General features: G+C 37.3%; 1 protein-coding gene across 1 annotated transcript in view; it reads left to right on the plus strand.

Annotated features, from left to right (window-relative positions):
• The window catches only part of LARS2 (leucyl-tRNA synthetase 2, mitochondrial), an 83,871-nt gene extending 59,167 nt beyond the window's left edge, over positions 1 to 24,704 (plus strand). The window contains exons 15-21 of the mRNA XM_058808930.1: positions 5,151 to 5,254; positions 6,407 to 6,589; positions 9,083 to 9,252; positions 10,246 to 10,323; positions 12,367 to 12,478; positions 18,862 to 18,989; positions 24,347 to 24,704. Of these exons, the coding sequence (XP_058664913.1) occupies positions 5,151 to 5,254; positions 6,407 to 6,589; positions 9,083 to 9,252; positions 10,246 to 10,323; positions 12,367 to 12,478; positions 18,862 to 18,989; positions 24,347 to 24,526 (955 nt within the window). The 3' untranslated portion in view covers positions 24,527 to 24,704. The remainder of the gene's footprint in view (positions 1 to 5,150; positions 5,255 to 6,406; positions 6,590 to 9,082; positions 9,253 to 10,245; positions 10,324 to 12,366; positions 12,479 to 18,861; positions 18,990 to 24,346) is intronic.

Below are 24,704 nucleotides of genomic sequence, written 5' to 3' on the forward strand. Positions count from 1 at the left end.
TCAAGGGCTGTTGCAGGTGTGAAGATGTGTTACAGCATTGCCTGAGGGCTGGGTGTATGAGCTGCTTGGGCGTGTGCTTAGATATGTGCTCAGACTGCAAGATGACTCTAACAAATTCATCATCATGCACAAAATTGTTCACTTGTTTTAGCTCTATGCAAGGTAAAGCATTAGGTGCTTTGAAGCTATGAAGTCAAATTAGGATTTTGGTTTAATATGGAAATCATAACTCCTTTATAAATACTACCATGTATTTTAAATTTTTAGTGTTAATCAGAAGCCACTTTTGCTCAGTCTTCTGTTTGAACTGCTCAAGGACTGGTCTGAAGGATCTGACAAGTGTAATTAGAAACAACAGGCTTATTGTTAGGAAGCTCAAAGTCATGATGTCAAAACCCACAGCTCTGAGGGAAAACACTAAAATGTTAAAAAACACTGCCCTCTTGTGCATTTTCAATCTCTCTCTAGAAGCTTAGGTCTTTTTCACTGATTAAATAAATAAAATTGTTATATCTCAGGTAAGGAGAGCTGCCACCGTTTAAAGTGTCATCTAGCATTAATTTTATGATTCCTCTGCTTATCTGTAGTAGTTTTTCTTTGATATGTTTACTTGATGGAAATTTTCATTGTTTAGCTCCTATCCTGTGATGTTCAAATCCAATTAAATACTTCTGTGTAGCCTTTAATTATGGATAGTCTTTAATGGCTATTTATATAGTAATGTGGTTGAAAACAGAAATTAAAATTCCTGTAGTTTGGATTGTCAAAGCAATCTTTCCAAATATGGGGTAATGATTATTACAGAAATGTTACAGGCAACATGTATGAAATAGGCATTTACAGACACACATACCCTCATTGAAAATGCAGTGTTTGTAGACATTTAGAGTTAGAATTTAGAATTGTAAAGGTGTCAGTATAGCTTAAATATCCCCTAAAGATGAGGCATGGTCTTTTATTTTTTAATGCATTGGACTGGAGACGATGGGAAAGAAAGATGCTGCTCAATTTCTCAGTAATGACAAGGCAGAATAAGTGGTACCCTCTGGGTATTCATACATGTGGTATCAGATTAAGCCCAAATTGATGTCAATTTGTTCTAGCAGTCTGGTCTGTAAAATGCATTGGTTCTATAAATAATTCACAAGGCAGCAAGCCCTCCCAGCTGTGACCACTGCTGGGAGAGGGGCCAGGTAGGCAGCTGGGGCCAGAAAACTCCTCCTCTGTTCCAGCTCAATCCACCACGGCAGGCGTGTGCTGTCACTCTCTGCTGCACCTGCTCATCTGTGCAAGTACAAGTTACACAGAATTTGGTTCTGCCCTAGACTTCAGTAATCACATCTGTCTGATGAATAATTGGAAATGGAATCTAGCACATTCTCCGTAAAGAGTTAGAAAGCAATAAAAAAATTTTGTTGTTGCCGTTAAGTCAGCAGATTTGACTCTCATAGAGGGCAAATCTGCTGAGTAAGAAGGCACTGTTTTTCACATAGCTGAGTTACAGAATAAAAGACTGTATGTGACAGAAATAGCTTATTCTGTGAAGGAACAATGCTACAGCTTCTCTGCATTCATTTAGAACCTTATCTCTAGTGCTGATTTTAAGCAAAAGCTCTCAGTTGTTAACTGTGTGGAATCTTGAACATTCAATATTGTTTTATCTTTTTTTTTTTGCCTAAAATTATTGGTTTCTATGCCCTTCAGTCACCTCCACAAGGTTGCAGAGCTGTATCTAGCAGCAGGTTTCACAGCCCCCTGAACTCAGCCAATAGTGACTGATGTAGTCTTGTCTTCACTCAGGGGCACAGCACTCGGGCTCTCTCATCCTTTCTAAAGGTGCAGGGTGCAAATACATGCAGTGAGCTCCCTTGCTAGGGCTATCCCTTCTCCTGAATTCACTGTTTTATCACTGTGGCCCCACAGAGTTCTTCCAGCCAGGTCATTTGTACTAGGATTGAAAGTCCTGCTGGTCACCCTGCACAGAACAAAGCAAAGAGCATGAGACCATGGTACTGAGCAGGAATTCCTGATCTGTCTGTTGTGCTTGCCCTACCATCCATTGCATGGTCCTAGATTGGTCTCTCATAGAGATGAACTTGAGTGTGAACATTAGAGAAAGGAAAAGATGAAGGGAAGGATTACAGATTTCATTACTAGCACAGCTGATCCTTCTCAGATGTGTCAGGCACACTTTGCAGGTGGGTGTACAACATGAGCAAAAGCCTCAGGGCAGATACTCCAGCATGAGCACAAACAAACTTCACAGGCAGGTGAAAGCCTATCCCATTCCATTATATCTATGGTCTGAAACATGATCAAGCATTCAGAGGAACTCCAGACTCCTCTTCTATGCCAGAAATGTCAGTGTGTCTCAAAGTGGCTTAATTTCATTGTTCTTGGTGTTTTGGATCAGGAGGTATTTATGGTGCCATGACCATGGTGCTGCAGTATTGAGGACAGAATTGCATCATCCCTGCTGTGCTGCAGCCCCTTGGCAGTTCCCTTACAGTCAAGAAGTGCATCCCTGCCTCTGAAGGGGCTTGTTTGAGGTGTGCAGTTTTATTAACATGAATTCAAGTGTAACTCTGCATGTGAACATGAGAGGGAGCCACGACAACACAATGCCAAAATCACTAAACACAATTTGGTTCAGAGCCCGTCTTTGGCAGATGGGCTCTGGCTTTCTCCTTTCGGGCATGTCTCCATACTCCTGTGGTTTCCCACTAGGAACACATGGTTGGGGTTTATTTTCCCCATACTTGGTAATGTATTTTGTATTGCATTTTTGTAGCCTCTGTCAGCATAAACAAAAATAAGAAATGCTTGTTCCTGCATTTAGTTTTTAGTAACTTGGCGTATGATCTGAACTAACTCTTTGTCATGAAAAATAAGTGTTCCTTGAAAAATCACTTCCAGTGGAGAGCCCTATCTGATTTGGATGATCTGGCTACCTCATTAGCTTTACTTTAGATAGCAGGAAGTGTAGCTATTTTAATAACTGTTTGAGATCTTAAACAGACTGAAGTACTGAATGATAGGGAGGGAGTTTTTTTTCCAGTGGTGTTATGTCTCTAGATTGTAGAGACAGAAGAAATGTATCATAAACTGTTTTATCCTGAAGCATTTTCCCACCATTGTTATTGATAGAGTTACAAAGTTTTTGTTCCCAATTTTTACCTTCTAATTCACTTGGATAATTTATAATAATTTTTGGTATTTTAGATTATTTTTGAATCCTGTTTTTAATGTTTTTTTCATTTTGCTGTCTAAATTTGACTTCAGTTCTCATTCCCTTAAGTTCCTTTACTTCTAAATAACAAGATTTTTCATCAGCCTCTGAAGTATGGTCTACAAAATATTTATAGAGATGCTTGAGTTGCTCTTAGTTAACATTGTTGCTAAAACCAGGTGGCGTGGCAGAGACTCATACTTCTTTGTGACTGAGTGATACATCAATATGTGCCAGTACTTGCACAATATTTATAAGTATACAAAATATGCAAGGAAGGAAGCTCGTGTTCAAACTTGAGCACATTGAAGATCAAATATGAAGCCTGTTACTTTCTCTCCCAGTTTATAGTTTTGTTTTCAAATATCTTATTACTTCAGAGTCATCAAAAGTTTTTAAGGACTAGTACTTGGAATATACTTGCTTTAATATGATAGAAACATGCCTAATTGTTCTATAATTTAATAATACTTTAATTGTTTTAATAAATTACTTCATTTTAAATTGTGAGATAAATTTTCATTTAATTTATATTTTATAATAATTTAAAATACTATATTAACTCCTTAATGGTGAATCGTGTTTTGGATTATGACTTTTTTGTACACATGAAATAAAATGTGGAAGTCTGGTTTTGCTACTGCTTTTTTAGATGGGTATACTCTGGCTTTTTAAAAGTTAATAGAAATAATGCATCCTTTTACATAAGTTGTTTTGTACATATTTGAGGTTTTATTAGGTAAAAAGTGTAGAAAACTCAGTTTAATGTTGCACACACATGTCAGCATTAGGAGATGCAAGTCAGTACTAACCAGTGCTGATGATCATGTCCTCCAAAATGACATGATGACTGATGTCATGGTGTTGGTGACATCATGATGACATGATGTCATCAGTCATGGTGACTGATGTCCCTGTGTTGGAGGGTCCTGTGAGAAGGCTTCCAGACTGTATGTGCTTTCTGGGACTGGCTCCATACCTCCTTCCCTGGCCCCTGCTGTTCTTAAAGCTGTGTTAGAGCTGCCTTACTTTCCTGTTCTGCTGAGTGGGAACCAAAAGCTTTAGAGATTCATTTTGTTGCCTTTTTTTTCAGTGAAAACAGTGACAGAACTGTGACTGAATACATTAGAAATGCAAGATCATTAAAGGAGGAGGCCACAATAGTGTCAACCAGAGCAGTGTTTACTTAGAGTTTATTTCTTGCTGAGTGCGCTACTGCCTTTCAAGGCTCTTTTTAGCCCTGTCATACACTCATTTCATGGGAGTTTACTGTCACTGATGTAAATTTTGCTAGAAAAGTAAGGTGCTAAAAAATTGATGCACTGAGATAGGAACTTTTCAGCATTGCCCTTTTTCTAGTATACTTTTTCATACAGCCAGGCCTTCCTGGCTAGTTCTGCAAAGGGCCAAGGCATGTGGGTGCTTATGTCAGAGAAACATCTATCTGTTCTTTCCATCTGTTTATAGAAAGAAATGTGCAACAGCATTTTGATTTGTTCAAAATTCTGTGCTCCTCAGAGAGAAGCTAGAACTAAATATTTGTGACAATGAAGCCAGGTACTTGAATGCTTTCACGCAAGAGATTTAGCTTGAAGTTAGGGAAATTGTACTGTTGTACAAGAAACTTCTGTGTGTTATCCATATGCTAATTTGAAAAGTGATGTTAGAATAACTTAGTACTAAATTAGGGTACAAGAATGTGAGCAGAATGCAAATAAATACTTAGAATTGCCAGCCAGCCACCATTAATCAATGCACAAAGTACTCTTTCTAAGGTGACGACTATTTATGTACAGTCAGCTTGAAATTCTTGTTTCATTAAAAAATTGTGCCTGATTGGCTCAACACCTGAGGCTTATCATAAAGTATGCTTTTTACAGCTCTTTTCAACGGAGAAATTTCTTTTTCCTTCCGTCCTTAGGGAGCCTTTCCATAAGCTCTTGGTTCAAGGACTTATCAAGAATCAGACCTTCAGACTAACAACAACAGGCCAGTGTTTGAAGAGAGAGGAGGTTGATCTCACTGGTAAGAGAAACTGCCTGGGAAAATCAGCATAGGTGCACCCCCAAAGCCAGGGACTGCTTCGGTGCTGGGAAAATTTGGAAGAGAAAATGAATGTAATATTTAAACTGGAGAGCAACTTCTGTGAGTTTTGGATTTACACATGCTGCTGAGTACACAGAGATCCTACTAATACAGCAGCTTTTAATTGCATCCAAACACAGAAGCAGTGCTGTGGTATTATTTTGGCTCCAGTGTAGTCCAAAAGATCAAAAGTCAGTTTTGTTAAGACAGCGCTCAGCAGCCTGCTGAATGGAGCCAGTTAGGCCCAGCAAACAGACAACCTACAAAAACATTACAGCAAAACTAACACAGGTGCAGGTGTATACAGTAGGTATTAGGAATGTAAAACCTTTAGGAAACAGTGCTCATTCTCAAGTTCTTTGCAGAGCCTTCATTGCATAAGCTGGACCAGTCATTGCTATGGGACCTGTAGCAACAAAAATGTTTGGTCTTATTTGCCTCTCTTAAGCATTCCTCTCATACATCCTCGTTTGCACTGAATACAAACCCTGTAAGACAGTTAAAAATCAACCCACCAATTCACCCTCTTAAGTTTTACCACTCTCTGCTACCCTGTTTTCTTCTAGAAAGGATTGAGTTTTTTTAGCAGAGGGTTTTACTCAGTTGCACCTTTTTAATTGTAAATGCCCCACTCTAAATTCATGCAAGAGAAAACACACTCTTTTCAGGATAACTTACTGCAATTGGAACCTGTAACTCTGGTGTTTGCAAAAGCTAAGTGCAGGTCAGAATTGTATCAAATCAGTAAAGTTTTAAATGTCATGGTTATAAAAAAGTTTAAATATCGGGAGCTGTCAAGGCAGCGCTTAGGATGCATGCCAGATACAGCTTCCAAGTGGTAGGAGACTTTTTATCATGATGTGATGGAAGCTTTAGGATATTACTGGTGTTCAGAACATTAACACAAGAAAAATTTGGGAGGGAAAAGAGTGTTTGGAATGGGTGGTATTCTTCTTTAAGCTGTTTTGGAAAAAAAAAAAAAACCAAAATGCTAGCAACAGTTGTTTCTTCTCATGCTTAGGGAACAAAATTAATAGCTGTTACAAGTGAGCAAAATTTGTTTCAGTAGTTTTTTTATGTCTTAATATTTAGGAAGTGAACCAGTCCACCTAAAAACTGGTGAGAAGCTCCAAGTTGCTTGGGAAAAAATGAGCAAATCTAAGTACAATGGAATAGACCCTGAGGAAATAGTGAAAGAGTATGGCATCGACACCCTGCGCCTTTACATCCTGTTTGCTGCTCCTCCAGAACAAGACATTTTGTGGGATGCTAAAAGTGAGTCAGATTATTTTCTGTAGTTTGTTTTCTTGTGGACTTGTTTCTTTTTTCTCAAGTAGTATATTTTAAACACAAAATTAATACAGTTCTTCGTGCCCAAGTTTTGGAAAAAATGAATCAAAAAGTATCATAAACAGGTTTTATTGTTTGTTTCTTTTAAAGGAGAGAGTCACAAAGCTGTCACTGAGGCAATCTTACAAGATTATTGCAAGCAGCTTACCTCTTATAAGCTAAAAGCACATACAAAAGCTATTTCTTAAGTTGCATTTTCTTCTGAAAACTTGGACCTCATTATCTTTTTTTTTAATTAGCAATAATTGATTAACTGAAAATTATTTTTCTTTATAATCTGGTTTTTTCTAATAATATCAGATCAGAGATGCAACTTTACAATATTTTGTTATTTCTGTTTATTAACAAACATGCAATGGCTTTTGTAAGCTGGATTATGAAATAGTTTTCAGAAAGAATCTCATTCGAAGATAATCACAGTTCCTAATAATTAATATTTCTAAATATGACATTTTTATGAGCTTACTTCTTGAGTAAGTTAAGAATTACCCTCCTGTGCATTTATTTACTCCTGTCATGCAATTCCTCATACTGAAAGGTCTTAATTTCTTTTATCTACTGTGGTTCATACATTTTAATGTAGTCTTATATATTCATTTACATTTCACCTTCCTGTTTCATAAGGCTTTAATAAAAACTCCATTCTTGGTTTCAAAAAGTGTAGTTCTTCATTCTTTCACATGTTAAGTTCTTGCCACTTAGTTCAGCCTGCACTAAACTTTATTTCAGTTGTGTCTGGCATGCTTTATATTCATTTGTGCTCCTTTATATATTGTTGCACTATTGTATGTACTGGAGGAGTGGGCTTTGTGAGTTCTCAGCTGGCTTTCTGTCACCACCTAATCACAACAGTAGAGAGCTAGGCATTTGAAAAGGTCTCTTAAAAAATGAGTCACTTAGAACTGAGCCTTAACAGCTGCATCCTAAACACTAGACAGGTACACAGTTCCCTCTGAGGCAGCTAATTTGGTGATGCACAAACTTTTTGCTGTATTTTCTGATCTTGAAAATGGAATAATTGAATTACTGTGAGGATAATGTGTACCAAATCTTAGTTGCAAAGTATATGAGAGCTTGGTGATTAAACATTTTTGTAAGAAAGCTAAGAGCGCGCAGTTATAATACTAGCGAAAATGTATTTAGTCATTGAAGCCAACCTGTTTACCACTTTAGAAGTACAAAGGAATATTTTGGCATCATCTCATGTTAAAAGTATTGGAAAATGTGAGCAAAAGGATATTTTAGCTGCCTAAAGATATTTCCAGGGGAGAAGAAAATAGAAAGTTAGGTGAAAAGCATCTCTTAAATATCTTTATGCTTTGTTCTGAATTTATGATGATAACAACATCGTGAATGTTTAAATTAAAGGAATTAGGCAGGTTGTGTTGGGTTTGACCTTGGGCTGGATGTCAGGTGCCCACCAAGCTGCTCTGTAACTCCTTGCTTTTCAGTTGGACAAGGGAGAAAAGTACAACAAAAGGCTCATGGGTTGAGGTAAGGGCAAGGAGATCACTCTGCATTTGCCATCATGGACAAAACAGACTCGACTGAGAAATTAATTTAATGTAATGCCAATTAAAATTAGAGTAATGAGAAGTAAAACCAAATTTACACCTTCCTTTCATCCCTCCCTTTTTCCTGGGCTCAACTGGCTCTGTCAGACATGGAGCAAGCCCCTAGAATCTTCCCAGAGGAGTCATCCTTGTAGCATATCCCTACCAAAACTTTACCATGCAAAGCCATCCCAGGAAATTTTTTCATTCAGAGAATGTTAAATAGTGGTTCTCAGTTGTCATGATCCTTCTCTCCTCTGGATGGGATAGCCTTAGGATGATTGCCCTTCAGACTAAATTCCTTGTCCTCTCAGTGGTGGGCATCAATGCAGGGCTCATGTCATTCTCCCCTGTGGTGTGAGTATGGTGAGCTTGTACTCATCAGCACAATAGCATATCTAGCAACAAAAATATACATACTTGCTGAAATCAAATCTGAAAAGAAACTTCTCAATTTGAAAATGTATATGTATGCATACTTGTGTGTATGTTTGTATTCTGCCATGAGTTCAGAAAATGAGAGCACATACAACTCCTTTGTGGAGTCATTAAAACAGATGAGCATTCTAGCATTGACATAATATTGGGTTATTTTACAGATTTTAGTAAATATTCTATGCTGTATTCTTGCTATATATATCTGCTTTAAAGTCATTGCAGAAAAATACTTACTGATTTTTTTTCCATTCAAGCAACTCAGCATTATTTCTAAAGACATTTTTAATTGCATTGATGTCTTACATTTAAAATAGAGAGTGTTTTTTAAAAATGTTTATCTCCAATGTTCTGTTCCTGCTTTTCTTTACAGTTTTGAATTCTTTACTTGTAACTGACATTTGTTTCTGAAATCTTTCATTAATCTCAGCTGATGCCATGCCCGGTGTTCAGAGATGGCAGGTGCGCCTCTGGGCACTTGTAACCAAACTTATTGAAGCAAGGACTTCAGGAATCATGCCCAATCCTGAGCTTCTGAATAAGAAAGAGAAGGCTGAAGCCAGAAAGATCTGGGAGCAGAAGAATCTGGTGATTTCTGAGGTTAAAAGAAACACTTACATAGTTTCTAAATTACTAAACAAGTTGCTTGTTGTGCTAAAACCATATGTTTGACTTACAGAGCCAAAAGCTTTTTCCCCAGATGAGTAGCTATTTTTTAAACTGAATTATTCTTTATGTAAATAATTTTGTCTACCTACAAATTTTGTGGGGCAAAACTTATTTAAAGGATGTATGCCTCATTAAGGAATGAAATGTTATGACAATAAAGTTCTGTCAGTCTGGGATTCAAGTAACTTCATTTCAAGTAACAAAACCTTAGGTGAGTTCTGTAGGTTACCCTAACAAAAGCTTTGGTCTGTTTCCTTCATATCTCATTATCGTGCCTGCTGTTTCATATAGAATGAAAAAAGCCACTGGTTAAAATATATTAGCATAGCCTTGAAAAAAATACTGAAGTGGTTGTTCATCTCTTGTTATGTGTTGTCTCCTGCTGTGATTGGTATCAATTCTGTTATCCAAGACTCAGAAGAAAACATAAATACCTGCAAAATTAACTTCAAGTAATTTTCTGTGGATAAAAACTTTTGCCAGTTTAAACCCTGCTGTGAGGGATATTCCAGATCATTTAACAGACTTTATAATTTTAATCTTGTAATCTATGAACAAGTTTTCACCAGTATAAATGGATTTACAAGAGAGAAGGCCTCTTGAAGGGGCAAAGGGAAGATATTTTATTAAAGGAAATAAAGGGTGACCAATGCACATTTTTCATTGATTGAAACATTTTAAATCTTGAAACAGAAGGGAAGCTAATCAATTGAATTTTTATATGATTATTATTTTCCCTTCCACACCTGTGATTGCACATATGATGTGTTTGTGTACTAAAGTGATTTTCCTCACTTTAGGTAAGATGTACATATTTCACAAATTGAAATTGATTACCAGTAATTGTTTTCCATTTTTAAAAACCCAGTATTCTGAGTTTGGGAATTTTAAGTAATTAATGACAGACCTTTTCTTCTAATACAGGTAACCGAGTACTTCACAAAGGATCATTTGTTCAATGCAGCTATTTCCCGATTGATGAGCCTCACAAATGTACTCCATGTAAGTATGGGATATTAATGAAGGTATTTTCCTCTCAGACACTGCTTCTGTCAGTCTTTCTACCAAGCAGGAACTACCTGAACTGTAGGTCCAGCTTTCTGTAAGTCATTAACTTCATAACCAGTATTACTGAATCAAGAGCCTTGTTGAGTTACACTCAGTTCAAAAGCATGTTCTGGTATCACTGTAACCCTGAAATATAAACAGTTTTGCAGGAGGAGCTTGATGGTATTAGATCAGATTAGACCAGATTCTGATGTTTATGTCTGCATCCTGTAATTTGAAGAGGATACATTTTGTTTAGTTCTGTTCTTTGTTCTCTTGATTTTAGCCAAGTTACATAGGTAGCTAGGTATAGTAGTACATTATAGAATTACCAAATATTCTGATTTTAAAAGGGTTATTCTTTGCAAGGAAAATCACACACAGTCAGTCCTCAAAGACAGCTTACACTGCTGAACCTAAGTTTTAAGATTTTTAATTTAGATTATGTTGTTTATCAGCCAGTGGTAATAGATTAAAAATAATAAACTATTATTATTTTTTGTTACTACTCTTAGATCTGGTTGAGCAGTCCTTCAGGCATATAATGGTAACCTGATATTGACCCGAAATTAAATATAATTTTGAAAGCTTTAGCTTCTTTATTGAAATACCATTTTATACATTATGGATTCCAAGGTGCTTATTAGCAAAATCAAGGAACTTAACAAAAATGAAGTACATTGTGCACAGGTGCTGTACTGAAACAACTTAAGCCTGGCATCTTGTATGGTGTTGGGAAGGTAACACCCAGTTCTTTGTCTCCATTTCAATGACTCATAGGCATTTGGGGCTAATGGATGGTGGAATGAATGTTAAAAAAGATAAAATTCAGAGTCCTACAGACAGCCAGATACTTGAACACTGATGTATTTCTTGAGCAAAGAAGACAGTGCAGTATCTTTGAAGAATAAGTTTCCACATAGCTTGCTGGCACTTCCTCTTTTTGCTCCCAGTTAAAAGGAGGAAGTGGAGAGGTGGGCAAGGATTAAACATTGAAAGTGGGTAGCAGTTGCTAAATCTTACTCAAATATAGTTTGCACTATAAGTGATAAGATGCCCTCTGACAACATTTGAGGTCAAGCAAATCACTGGTTTTGGACCATTTTCTAGTTGATGAGAATGGGTTTTCATCACATCAAATAATCCTTGTAAGTTGACATGTATTGACATTTTTTTGTGCTGTTTCATTAGAGAGATAGATTACAAAATAAATGCATCAGCTGAATTTGCCATGGGATGTGATCTCTTAGGCAAAGAATAAAAAAGTTCATCTGATTACTTTTAGTGCTGTATCTTTTTTTCTGTAAGTTGAGTTAAATGGGGAAATGAAGTTCAGATTTTGTCAGTCAAGTTCCTTTTAGCTAGAAATTGAACATTTTATATACTAAAGAAGGCAGACACTTTACTAAAATAATGAGAACATAAAACTGTAAAAAATTTCACTGTGCTTTCATTCTCAAAGCTTCCTTCAGCTCTAAAACCTCTCTTTGTCACTAAATTCAGCTTTACTGAAGCCACTCTATGATCCTGTAGAATGGAACCTTGTCCCAACAAAATCTATGTTGCATTCAGCACAGTTTGACTGTCATATACAAGTGCTTCACCTCTTCTCAGATAGCTCTGGTTTTGCCTAAGATTGCACTTCTAGAAAAGGCAGCACTCCAAATGGTTTTGTGGGCTACTCTTGTCCACATGAGTGTGTGTTCAGAGTTCTGTGCTAGAGCAGATCCCCAAGGATCTTCACCAGGATGATGATGGCAATTTCAGGATGATCCATTTCAGGATCAGCTTCTAAGTGTTAGAGAGCACTCTATGACCAAGAGTTATGATTTTAATTCTCCAGTTTCATAAGTTTCCAATTTATTGTGAAAATGCACTCTCCTTAGCATAGACATTGATTTTAGGTTTTATTACTGCATTTTCTTCTTAATTAAACTACTTTCCTCCCCACCTTGGAATGTTAATAGTTTGTTTCTTTTTCCTTGCTTTTTCACTCAGCAAGCTCCTCGGCCTCTTGTTCTCCACAGCACAGAATTTGAAGATGCTTTGGCTTCCCTCTGCATTATGGTTTCACCTATGGCTCCCCACATTGCATCAGAGATGTGGAAAGGTATTTATAAACTTCATACAGGTGTTCTAGGCAAAAGGACAAGAAATTTGCAAAAATGTCTGTAACTCAGCACATGTCACCTCTGAATTCTTTATCTAGCTTGTCACCTTCTTTCATAATTGTTAAACAAATTTGAACTTTGGTCATTCCCACATCTCTCCTTTCTGCCTTTGGTTTATTTTTCCTTCCATACAGAGGTGGATTTCTTGAAACTAGGTGGAGAAAGGGAGCTAGAAGAAAAATTCAAGACAGGACTTGCATGAGGAATTCATATGTCATCTGCTAACTGCTCCTGGATATGGATGGCATTATTAAGAGCTGAACACCAGGGCAGAAACAGCCCTTTTTTAAATAACTGTGTCAGAGCCTTTGAACTACAAATATTTTCCTTCAGGAATTCAGGCAAACCAAACCATACCAGAGGGCTGGATAGTAAAAAAGACTAAAGGAATGTTCAATAAAAATCCTGTCCTTTTAGGATGCTCCATAGGCTGAGGGACACTATGCTGTAAATTACCCTGCCGTGGAGAATGGGAGTTGTAGAAAAGGGTATCTTTTCTAACACCTGTCAGAGCTGTACAGGTTGGAAGACCAAATGGACTAAGTTTCATGGTGCTGATACAGTTAAAGCCTGTAAAATAAGGGATGTGCATGCCAGAGTTTAGCAACTGATTGTAAGGTTTATTGGAAGACGTCCCAAGATGCATGTGGGAAGATAGGAATATACTCTGCATTGTGGCTGGCCACAAACTGCCATGTGGTTTTGGACCTAATGTGTAGCTTTTGGATGCTGTTTTAATGGTTTTATTTTCAATGGTTTGTGCATTCAAGTGTTTGCAGAGCAGTGCTACTAAACTGATGGTATTTCAGTGTTGGGCATGGCCTGCAATGTTAATTGTCAAGGAAAGACTGCACTTGTTCAAAGCAGTAACAAAGAAGCAGAGCCTGTGGAAACAAGAAGATATGGTAGGGAGAGTGGGTTGGGGTTTTTGTGTGTGTTTTCATTTCAAGTGATTTAAAAATCTCTTACTAGGAGTTTAAGTCTGGAATAAAGAGTGGCATCAGACAGGATCCATCTGGTCATATACGATGACGTGCCATCTAATTAAAATAATGCTAAATAAAAGCAATTAGCATGACTGTTTTCCTTATTGGTTGAGATGGAGACAGAAGAGATTCAGGATAATTACTTATACATACAGTGCCTTCTAAACTTGGAATTCTATTACATGTTAGGAAATTCAGAATTATCAGCTATGGTTGATAAAATGACAAAGAGCACTAGGGTATCTTAATTAACAACTTGTCAAACACAAAGCTTAATCCTATAGTGTTTTGAATGTCAGATAAGGAAGTCTTTTCTTGCTACTAAAATCACTGGAGAATGAAAATGATAAACATTTTCTGTATCTCACTCTGATGTAAGAATCAAAAGGAAGCATATAAAAATTGGAAGTGTATTGTCCTCAGCCTCTGTCTGCATTTAAAGATAAAATTTTACTTGTGTGGTCCAAAGGCATGTGCACTGTAATTCAGTGCAGCAATCATTAAAAACCATAGTGAGTTGATTACTGCCTGAAGAATTTTATTACTACATTTGAAAATGACAGTATCCTTTAGCATGGTAATCATTGCATTATACTGAAGTTATTAAACAATTTTATCAGGAGAATGTGTGTACATTTAACTGCTGCATTGTGGTAAGAATACTGTTTTACTTTGAAATAGCCAGCATCTATCAGTTCTGTCCTGGGATCAAGATTTCATATTAAAAATTCTCCAAGGTTTGAATTGCACTCTGGTTCCACCAAGTCCTTTTGCTGTTCTAATGTAACCAATTTCTCAAACTTTGTTGTGTATAAGTGATAATGCTTTACTATTTTAAATAATTTCAATACAAAAATTAAGGTTTCTAAATACTCCGTTTAGTTTTCTCTGTGTTTAGTTCTTCATACTCAGAGAGAAAAAAATCTCTCCTTTTGTACCTTGTCTTTGCATCTAAATGTCAGGATAATGCTGCTTCCTCTGTTGTAACTTGGTCAGGAAAAGGAGTTTGTATATTGTTAGTTCTATAAATTGCACCTATAGCAGTGGACCCCAGGCTTTGATGGAAGCTGCTTGAATGCTGTTCTGTAAGTGCCTCACCTTTCAGCAGCTAAACAGCAGCAACCCAAGATACTTTGTGTGTGAAGAAGTTCTTCTCCCCCCTCAGAGGACGAGCAGTTTTTGGTGTTGTGGTGTGTCAGCCTGCTGGTGTTAATTGTGCACAGAATGCGCTGGTTTATCGCTCAATTACATAAAAAGCAGCCGTAGCCCCTCAGTGTGGGAAGAGTTCATCCGGCTGATATCTTGGCAGTTTATGAACACTAACAGGATGAGGAAATCTGTTTCCTTCCTGAAACCTTGTATCTAAGGAATATACAGACACCATTTGAGACTTTTTTTTTTTAGTTTGTTTGTAGTAGTACAGTGTTTTGCTGTTCAGACAAGGATATGAAACTGCTTATTGTGAGTTGCTAAATTTTTATTAGAGATGGCTCATGAAAGATATGTAGACCTTCAATAAACATATCTTAGGAAATGCTGAAATTAGACATAATTTTTTGAATTTTTAATGGTATCATTGTCTTAGCAATATTTTAACTGTCACTACAATATCTCTGTTGCAAGAATTTGTCTAAATTCAGCCCTTGCTCAAAAAGGGCTGAAAAGAATAGAGTTGAGTAAAAGTTAGTTGATGTTGCAGGTTTTAATTGAAAATCTGAATGTAGAAATCCCTCTTCATAAATCCAATAAGAAACATGATTTGGAAATTAATTTTTTTTTCTCCAAGAGTAATAGCATAAGAGGAAGTAGAGAAAGTCTTTCAAATGGAGGAAGACAGATTGTTTTAAGAAAGTTAAAAGTGTTTGTGTGGAGTTTGCTGGATTGCAAGCACATCCAAGAGTTGGCTTACGGTAACCCAGGCTTTTCAGTTCTGTGTTCTGTGCTACTACACCAGTGGTGTAATACAGCTTTTCTCAGAGCTGTCTGGAAACAGCTTTTACCATTTCTTTGAGATAGCAGATTGTTTCACATATGACTGACAGACATATTCTTCCTGAGCTGCAGAAAGAAATTTCGGGTATGTAACTTGCCCAAATCTGTCAAATAGGAAGATTCATTAAATAGTAAAGAGAATATCAAGAACAAAGTAACATGGCAACAATGCCAGAAAGAGGTTTCACAGGCAAGTGGATACTCACCCAAAATGTCTCTCCACTTGCCCTTACACACTTCTGATCAAGCTTTTTAATTAAATTAGCAGTATTTGGGTATTCACCCTCAGAGTCATCTTGTACTTACCCCTCTGATCTTCTAACATTTTCTCTTTGAAAATCTCTAGTCCTAAACTCTGATACTGCCATTGTTTCAGATGCTTTCATTAGATTCCTTTTATCACCCATTAAGACTTCCATCTTCATTTCCTTCTCTGCTTTAACCTCTCCAGGGCTTGTCACAAGCCAGCTCTTTCTCAATTTACTTCATAATCACAACTTTTCCTTGGCCTGCATAATTTTATGTCTAAGTAGCTGCACAATTACTGGAATTTTACAGATAATTTTTTTCCAGGGCTTTTTTTCTGTAAGACTAGAGTTACCTTTCTGTTCCAACACCTTGCTGATACACGATTGCCCCCACGTCTTCCTTTTTAAATCTCTTTAAAATGAGAATCTGCTCTGCCCTGTCAAATAGCACCTTAGGGGAAGTATTATGCTTATGAAATACTCCTGTAATGTTAGTAAAACATTGCCCTGAGCTGAAAAGTTGTTAGACTGGTCCTGTCCCCTCTTTCTCTCAACTTGCTATATACTATAGTACTCGTTTAACTTGGTGTTTTAAAATGGGTTCTAGTGCTGTGAGTTACTGGTTAGGGAAACCTTGCTCTAATATTTGCTTGCTGGTCAGTAGAAGTCCATTGAAGCAGGTCCAATAGCAAGATCAGGACTTCAGACTGAACACAAATATTGTCTTTGATCTGTCCTGTACAGATGGATACATATAAGTAAAAAGCTTACAGTAAGTTAAAAATTTACTGTTATCTTTCTGTCGTGCATCTGCAAGAGAATCTGTAGCCATAAAAGAAAAATGCATTAAAAAAAATGATGCAAAATGCACACCACTTCATAAAATGCACTTCACTAGGCACTTTCCTGTACAGTAAGACAACAAAAGATGTTTTTCATGTTTTCACAATCAAAGCTTCAGAAATGGTCCATTTTTAATTTATCAATCACCATTATGGATCAGAGTGATGGAGTTTCTGTTTTAGCGTGTTGAATTTTGGAAATACAAACCAAATCATTATGTTTTCTGTGTTCTGCAGCTTACAAAATGTGAATTAAGGCAGGAAGCCAAACAGGCAACATAACTAAAACCTTCATTTTGGTTTCCTGTCAAACTGTTTTCTCAAACTAGTTCTGTTGACTTTTCTACTGTCTTTTTCTGTGGATGAGCTCATAGCTCATTTTGTAGCAAGAAAATGAACCAAAAGATTGACACTGAGCTTACTCACACTTTGCTTCAGGATAAATTTTGATTATTTTTTATTGGTCAGTTTATTAGGACTGACAGCCTCCACAGGAATTAAAAGGGACCCTGGTTTTGCTTTTGTAGATAGAAATTTGTCTGTCAGAAAGTGGGTTTTAAATAGTTTGAAGAATTCTCTTCAGCAGTAAAATAAGGAATGGCCAGCGTGCATGCTTCTGCCACAAAGCATGTGATCAGTTGGAAAGAAGTGAAGTCATCTGGGTGTTCAGAAGCCAAAAAGGAAAGAATCTAACAGCTGTTTTCTTTACAGTCAATGTGATAATGAATCATCAATATGAAGATTTTTTTCTGCTTGAGTTCCTATCTTTTGCTCTCTCAGTTTCCGAGTACTGCTTCAAAAGAAAAAAAAAAATACACAAAATGAGTGTCACTGAGGTGTTTTAATAAATTATTTACCTAACAAATAGCTGTTGTCATTAGCAAATGTGCATGTTCTTGCTTGCCATTAGAAATAACTCCTATCAGTGCTCCCCACTGTCCCTGTCTGAGTCACTCAGCAAATAGCACAGCTGTGTGTCATTTTATCAAAGCACTTTGTCCAAAAAAGCACTGCCAAAAATGTGGTGGATTTTTCTGGAGGAAGCTGCTTGCTCTTTATGTCCCTGTTTGCTGTTACTCACCGTATCAGTCTAAACAACCCAGCGAGCTGAATTGATGTATGCTCTGTGCATGGGTTGGGTGGGTGCCTGTGGCTGCTGTCCTGCTGTTTTGAACAGCTTCAGTGCCTCAGTCTCACCAGTGAGTCTTGTGTGAATGGGTTTTCTTTATGCTTTTGATAGAGTTTCCCTACACCAGAAGAAATTTCACATCCAGAAAAGATTTCATTTTGCAGCCCTGAAGGAAGCATGTGCTTATAAAAAGTTTTAGTCTGTGTTCTTATTCATATGCAGAGAATGCTTTTAATTTAAAAAATCTCCTGGCTCTGTCAGAATCACAAGAGTCATAATCATCAATATTAATTATATTTGGCAGCATCTTGTTAAATGAAATCTTTGTATTTTGTCATATAGCTGCAGTAAACAGCAACATAAATCCCACTCAGGAGCTTCTATTCAGTTACAGAATGCAGCTTCAGAATGACTTGCATCCTATTCTCCTATTACTTAAATCAGAAATTAATTATCTTGAGAAGACCAGTTTAATAAAAGAAGATCACTTAAAGCCATTTTAGAAATTTTTAACAATAAAATTGAAGGACAAAATGTTTCAGAATGTAAAAATCGTAAGAAGGAGAGCAAGCTCTGCAAGGCATTCCTTTGTATCACCTTTAATTTGTGAGAAAATATACTTCACAAAATAGAGAAAATCTTGCAAGTAGCTTGACTTGCAAATTTAGAAACTAGCCAGCATATTACAGCTGGTAAAATGAGGCATAATCATTTATCATTCTCAGTTGTTAGTAAAATTCTAATCAAACTGGTGGCATTACTGAAAATAAATGCAGTATTATGGTTGACTTTTAGAAGCAGAGGTCAGCTTATGTTGCAGGATTACAATTTAAAACAATAAGCAGCAGTCTTCTGCACTCGTGGCAAAGTTATAGAGTGTTAATTTAAATTTAAAGTGTGCCCACATTGTTAATATCCTTACTCATGGTATAAAACAAATACTTCAAAGATTTAAATCTTTCTGTTTATAATGTGTTGTATGCTAATCTAAACAATGTTATTTCCTCCTATGGCACTTGCTTTTAAAGTGAGCTTTATCCTGATCTAATTTGTCAAACAAATTCCAGAGACCAAATGTTCTGGTTACCATGTACAGATGAATGTTTTACTGCTTTCATTTTCCAGGTTTGGCACATGTGCAGAATAAACTTTGTACTCATCATCACTGGGATGTTGATGTTCTGCATCAGTCCTGGCCCAAAGTAGATCCAGCTTACCTTCAGCCATCAGATGTTGTGGAGATGTCTGTACTGGTAAGAGCATTTTGATTTATTTTCAGTAGTGGCCAAATAATGAGTTATGAGCCCAGAGGATGATGGAATTTCTTCTCTTGTGGAAGTCAGTTCCCATAGTAAGTGGCCCAGTGAAAGTTCAAAATAGAAGCTGCTGTAACAGTTGTGCTGAGTAATTAAAATGGTTACCTAAACAAAAAGATATAGTGAGTCTGGAGGAGAGATGCCCTAAGTATAAATCTTTCAGAGTGACTGTATATTAGTACCTGTGGAGATTTGACCAATGAACAGCCATGGGCAAGGATGATACAGTCGAAACTAGGATCACTAGGCCCAGATTTTTTGCCTGACAGTGCATTTATTAACTCAGTCCTGTACACAAATGTATAATTGGGTGATATTTCTTGTGGTGCCAGTAGTGCTATGGCTCCCTAACAGAACCAATCATAAGCTCGGTTAAGTTGTGATTTTTGCCAAATGATGTTTCCCATCTGCGTTGGCCTAAATTTCTGGCACATGTCAGGAGAGTCCATTTGCAGGAATGGAGTTGAGAAAACAGCTGTGTTTGGAAGTGTGTAATAACTTCCAATTTCTCTTTTGGGCTCAAGCCCCTTTGTGGCCCAGGGAAAGAGCTGACTGTTCACTGGAAGAGTGCAGATGTAGGTACCTTTAGTTAACCTCCAGTTCCCCAGTGTGTGCACAGAGTAGTTTACTGTCTTCTTTGCTATGGCTCTAGTTAACTAGCATGTGTTCAGGATGCTCCCAGGCACCATAAAGCATAGACAGGGCACAGAGGGAATGGATGCCTGGAGCCAAAGGTGTGGGATCCCTGAGCAGGGACTCAGCTCTTCACTGGCTGGCTCCTGCTCCGCCTGCCTTCAAGCTCCTCATGCTCAGGCACTGTGTGATAGTCAGTAATTAACATAGCTGCACACTACCAGATCTGAGGTCTCCTGCCTTTTTCACTGTTCCCCAAAGGATAATCTTTAATGCTAACATTCTAAAAGTTAATGTTCTAAATTAAATGTAACGCTTCAACTTAAACACTTTCTGTGTTTCTGGACAGTCAATGAAAATGGAGCCTATAGAAGAAATGTCATTTGGTCATGTAAAACTGTATGTTCTGTGTGTGTAGAAGAAACAGAAGCAATGTGTTTTAGTTGTATTTTTTCTGTTCACCCCTTTGGGGGAGGGAGCAAAGCAGTTGGGTTGTTTTTGTTGAGCTGAATTTTTTCAGGAGGGAAGAGATTGGTTGAATTTAGGGGAAGCCATTTTGCTTTATATTTCCTTAATCAAAGTATCTTTGCAAATAATTTCATATCTTGCCCGATCTCTGAGTCAGTTTATTTGAACAGAATGAGAAATAATTTTAAAGCACTTGTTTTTCCAACATTAAACATGCGCACTTAAGAAAGACCAAGGAGTATGTCTTTTTGAAGGAAATTTTCAATTGTCATCTTTCCAAACCAAGAAGGACTCAATTGCCAGCTGGGGTTAATAGAAGACTTAGCCTAATAGTCACTGTGGGTGAATTGCTTTTTTCCTCTCTCTTGCCCTCTCTTTCTTTCTTTAAGTGATAAGCTTTTAGTTCTAACAGTAAAAATCTTCACTGAGATATGATCACTTCTCTCAAGCCCAAAATAAGCCTCCACAGCTAGCAAACATGTTGAATTCCAGCATTCAGTTTATAAGGAAGTCATGAATGAGAAATTGTGTAATTTTAGAAACGTCTTCGCAGTTGTGGTTAAAGCAAACATGTTATTAAATATATCTTTGAAATAACAACTTCAGCAGCACAGAGAAAACTCTGGACACAATGTTTTTAAGACTACACAACCAAACATGAAAATACCTAAATATTTCACTGATATTATTCTGCTGACACAAAAATTTCCTTCTCATAAAAAGGAACAAGAAAAAAAATTTAATTAATTTACTTTATTAAAATGATTTTTGTTTCTTTTCCTGGTTGACTTTGTCAAAGCCTTGTGTAAGTCTTGTTGTAATAAGACAAAAAAAAAACCCTGGGGTCTCAGTCATAGATTCATGGAATTATATGATGTATGTAAACACCTTCCTTCTGAGAAAGCAAGTGACTGGAAGACCAGAAAGACAAGTTGTTTTTTTGAACTGGGAATAATTCTTAGCAATAGTGCCTACAGAGTGTGCCTGGCTTTCTACTGTAAGAGTAAAGCAAAAGGGAGGTATGGGGGAGCAGGGAATGTGAATGTGCATGGAATGTGGGAATTCTTGTGGACACTGAAGGTTTTTGTATGGCTGCAAAAATAAATTGCCTTCATTAAACCAAGAAACACTCGCCATACAGAGGAATTGGTTTTGCAAAGAGTCAGTGTCTCTTCACAAGGCTGTACAGTCAAACCAAGTTTTTGGGCCACAACCCTATTCTTCTGGAGCCATCAAACTGCCTCAGGCTGCCAGGGATTTGTCTGCTGAGACATTCTGGGTTTATTTCTCTTCACACAAAATACTTCATTATTTCCTGTCTGTGCTGCAGTTATGTCTTTCCATATTTAACCCAAAGCAACAAAAGCAACCAGCTCACTGTATCCTTGGCTGAAACAATATAAATTGCCTACAAGAAAGACGTTTAAATTCACTGGGTATGCACAGTATCTGTTCCTCTAAATATTATTGCAAAGTTGAGTATTTTTAATAATACTGTATATTATTAATGCTCTGAAAAATCTGACCTGAATGTAGTGTGCATTTCATCCTATAAATACTTCTGACTAGCATTCCTCACATTTTCTAGGTGGTGCAGAACTGTTAGCAGATGTGGTCTTATAACTGATGTTTTTATAAATTTAAAAAAAAAAATTGGTGTCATTTTCCTTGCTTTGGCATATGAGGAAGGTCTAACAGTGCACAGATATTTATTTTCTTTCTAACTTCTCAGAAGGATTATGCATCAATGGTAAAAAAATATTTGAGTTGAATTAAAAATTCCTCTCTCCAGCCTCAAGGTGCTTATTTTTCAGTCTTCTGTGATTTCATTTCAAGTTTTATAACTTCTGTAGTTACCACTGGCTCTCTGTAGATCTGGAATAGTGTGGAATGTCAAATGTTAAAAAGAAAAAAAATAAATGAGAGAAAAGAAGAGAAGAAAAAAGCAACAGCTTCCTTCCTCAGGGGAAGAGAGGACCCAAGACTTGTGTATTTCTCCTCTTGCATGGTTTGTCAGAGAAACAAGGCTACCAGCACCCAGTTTTCTTGTGTGGCACTTTCACCTGGAAATGCCAAGGGTTGTGCTGGTCTACTGAGATACACAGAGAGAGATGCAGAAATGGCAGAAGGCATTTCTCCTGCTGAGAGCCTAAGCCCTGGACTAAAAGGATATGTGACTAGGATGCTTGTTACATGCAGCATGTGATGAAATCTGCAGCTGCCTCTTTTAAGAATAGTGGTAAAATGCTTCATGATACCTATGATAAAATGAAAGCCATGCTCAAACACGTGGTGAAACCATAACCAATCTGCTGTTTGATAAAAGTTATGGTCCCAGCTCAGAGCAGAGTGTGGGAAGATCAGGAGACATGCTGTGGGAAGGTGGAGATGTGCTGTGGGAAGGTACACAGTGCCAGGTCGCCCAGGCTTCTCAACCTTTCTAGGAAAACACAACCACTAGCAGTCATTTATTTACCAAGTTGATTTAGGCTGCTTGGCTCTTCTGTTGAGAACAGCACCAAATAGGCTAGCTGTGGAAAATTTCCCCCTGCCAACATCCATCCACTGGGACATATTAATTTGCATGATGGAGGACAGTGAATGACATTTTAACTGGTCAGGCATAGCTTTGAACTGCAGGCTGCGTGTCCTAGCAGCAAGCTGAGAGGCTTGCTTTATATTCCCACTAAAACTGTATCTCTTTGGATTTTACTGTTTTCTTTTTCCTGTAGAATGCATTTCTTCTCTGAAGTGTCCTGTCAGAAAGAGCTGTTTGTAGTTATTTTTCACAAAAGCTTTAAAAATTAACTCCTATGTGTTTTTCAAAGATTTTTATTTTACACCAGATGCTAAAGGCAAAGTTTAACACAGTCAGCCTTTTATGATGCCATATTATGGGTGCTTATAGGAGTAATTAAAAGCCTACTGACATCACTGCAAATTATTGTCAAGACTAGTCAAAAAACAGAAGTGGCTCATCCTTGCTGCATTTGAGACTCCATCTTGTTCCTTAAAAATCTGTCCCAACTTCCTCTTTCAGAGAATTGCACAAATTATTTTATTTTCATTAAAATAAAATACAAACAAAATACAAACTAGGTAAGTGAACTAGGTCTTTCTCTGGCTTTGTTGTATGTTGCATGGAGATATCCTGGATAAAATCCAGGTGAAAACCAAGTCGTGAACATTTTTATGTCCAAACTGCATGAAGCAATGTGTGTTTCTTTTAGATGATTGAAATCTCCCTGAAATGATGCCTAGGGCTCAGAAATCTGCAGTACATATACAGATTATTATGCAAGTAATGCAATTAACTGCATTAAAAGATTTGAGTTGTTTCATTTTCTAAAATGTGTGATTGACCTTCTTCTCATTAAGCCACTGAAAATAGTCCATATAAATCTGAAAGCCTTTGTAATAATTCATTTTATGCCAGCTCCAGAAAGGTACTCAGTGAGGCTCCGTAGTCTTTCTCTGTTATGTACCCTTACTGGATGACAGAAAAGATTTATAAAACCATTTTATAAACTGAGGTGATTCCCACCAAAAGGCTTACTCATTTTTACTTATGTGATTCTGCCCTCCTGAAGCAAAAGCAGGGTGGAAGCTGCACTGAAAAGCAGCCCCACACAGGAAGATGTTGCTGAGTGAGCAGCTGACATCCTTGTGGTCACTGTTGGATTAATGAGCCATGGGTTGAGTGCAGCATATAACAATGAGTGCAACATACACTAAGTTAAAGCCTATTTTTCTAAAAATAATAAATCTTCCATTTGAATCTCTGCAAGACATTGCTTGGCTGTAAAGAATCCAAGCTGCTGCCCAGAAGTAGGTACAAACCAAGACTCCCACCAGACATTTCATGCAGCCTATATGACTGTCATGTTTTTAAAATTAAAAGATCACTGCATTGCACAGTCGCATGCTGCTTGCTGTCTTCAAAACTGAGACTTCCTGTGGCCACTTCTCCAATTTTTTTTTGAGTATCATGAATCAGAGTTTTATCTTAGGTGGACAGGAGATAGAAAGAATTTTATCCTCTACTTATAAAGTGTGGGTTTGGAGAAAAAAGTGTTTATTCCACTTTCCCCCTTTCCTTTTGTAAAAAGATAGGTTAGATACAGGAAATGAAATTGTAGGAAACAGTCTAGTTAAACTTCTTTTTTTTTCTTGTTTTTGTGCCTCTCTTTCAGATCAATAACAAAGCTTGTGGCAAAGTTTCTGTGCCTCAGCAAGCAGCCCGCAATTTTGAAGAAGTCCAGGAGCTCGTTCTTCAGAGTGAGCTTGGAGCCAAGCACCTGCAGGGACGAGCCATTAAAAAGGCCTTTCTGTCTCCCAGAACTTCCCTTATCAACTTCTTGGTGCAAGAATAGTAAAGGCTCTGCTGGGCTGCAAAAGGGATCTGGAATCTTCTGAGGTAGAAACCAAAAAGAGCAGTTATGGTTATTTCACTTCATGTAAAGGTGGGAGAGAAATCTTGTTAAAATCAGGTTGCTGCAAAATCTTCCTTTCAATGTGGAGAAATGTGCAGAATTAAAGTTTCTTATTGAG

This window comes from Ammospiza caudacuta, chromosome 1 (genome assembly GCF_027887145.1).
Source record: "Ammospiza caudacuta isolate bAmmCau1 chromosome 1, bAmmCau1.pri, whole genome shotgun sequence".
In the NCBI taxonomy this organism is placed as follows: domain Eukaryota; kingdom Metazoa; phylum Chordata; class Aves; order Passeriformes; family Passerellidae; genus Ammospiza; species Ammospiza caudacuta.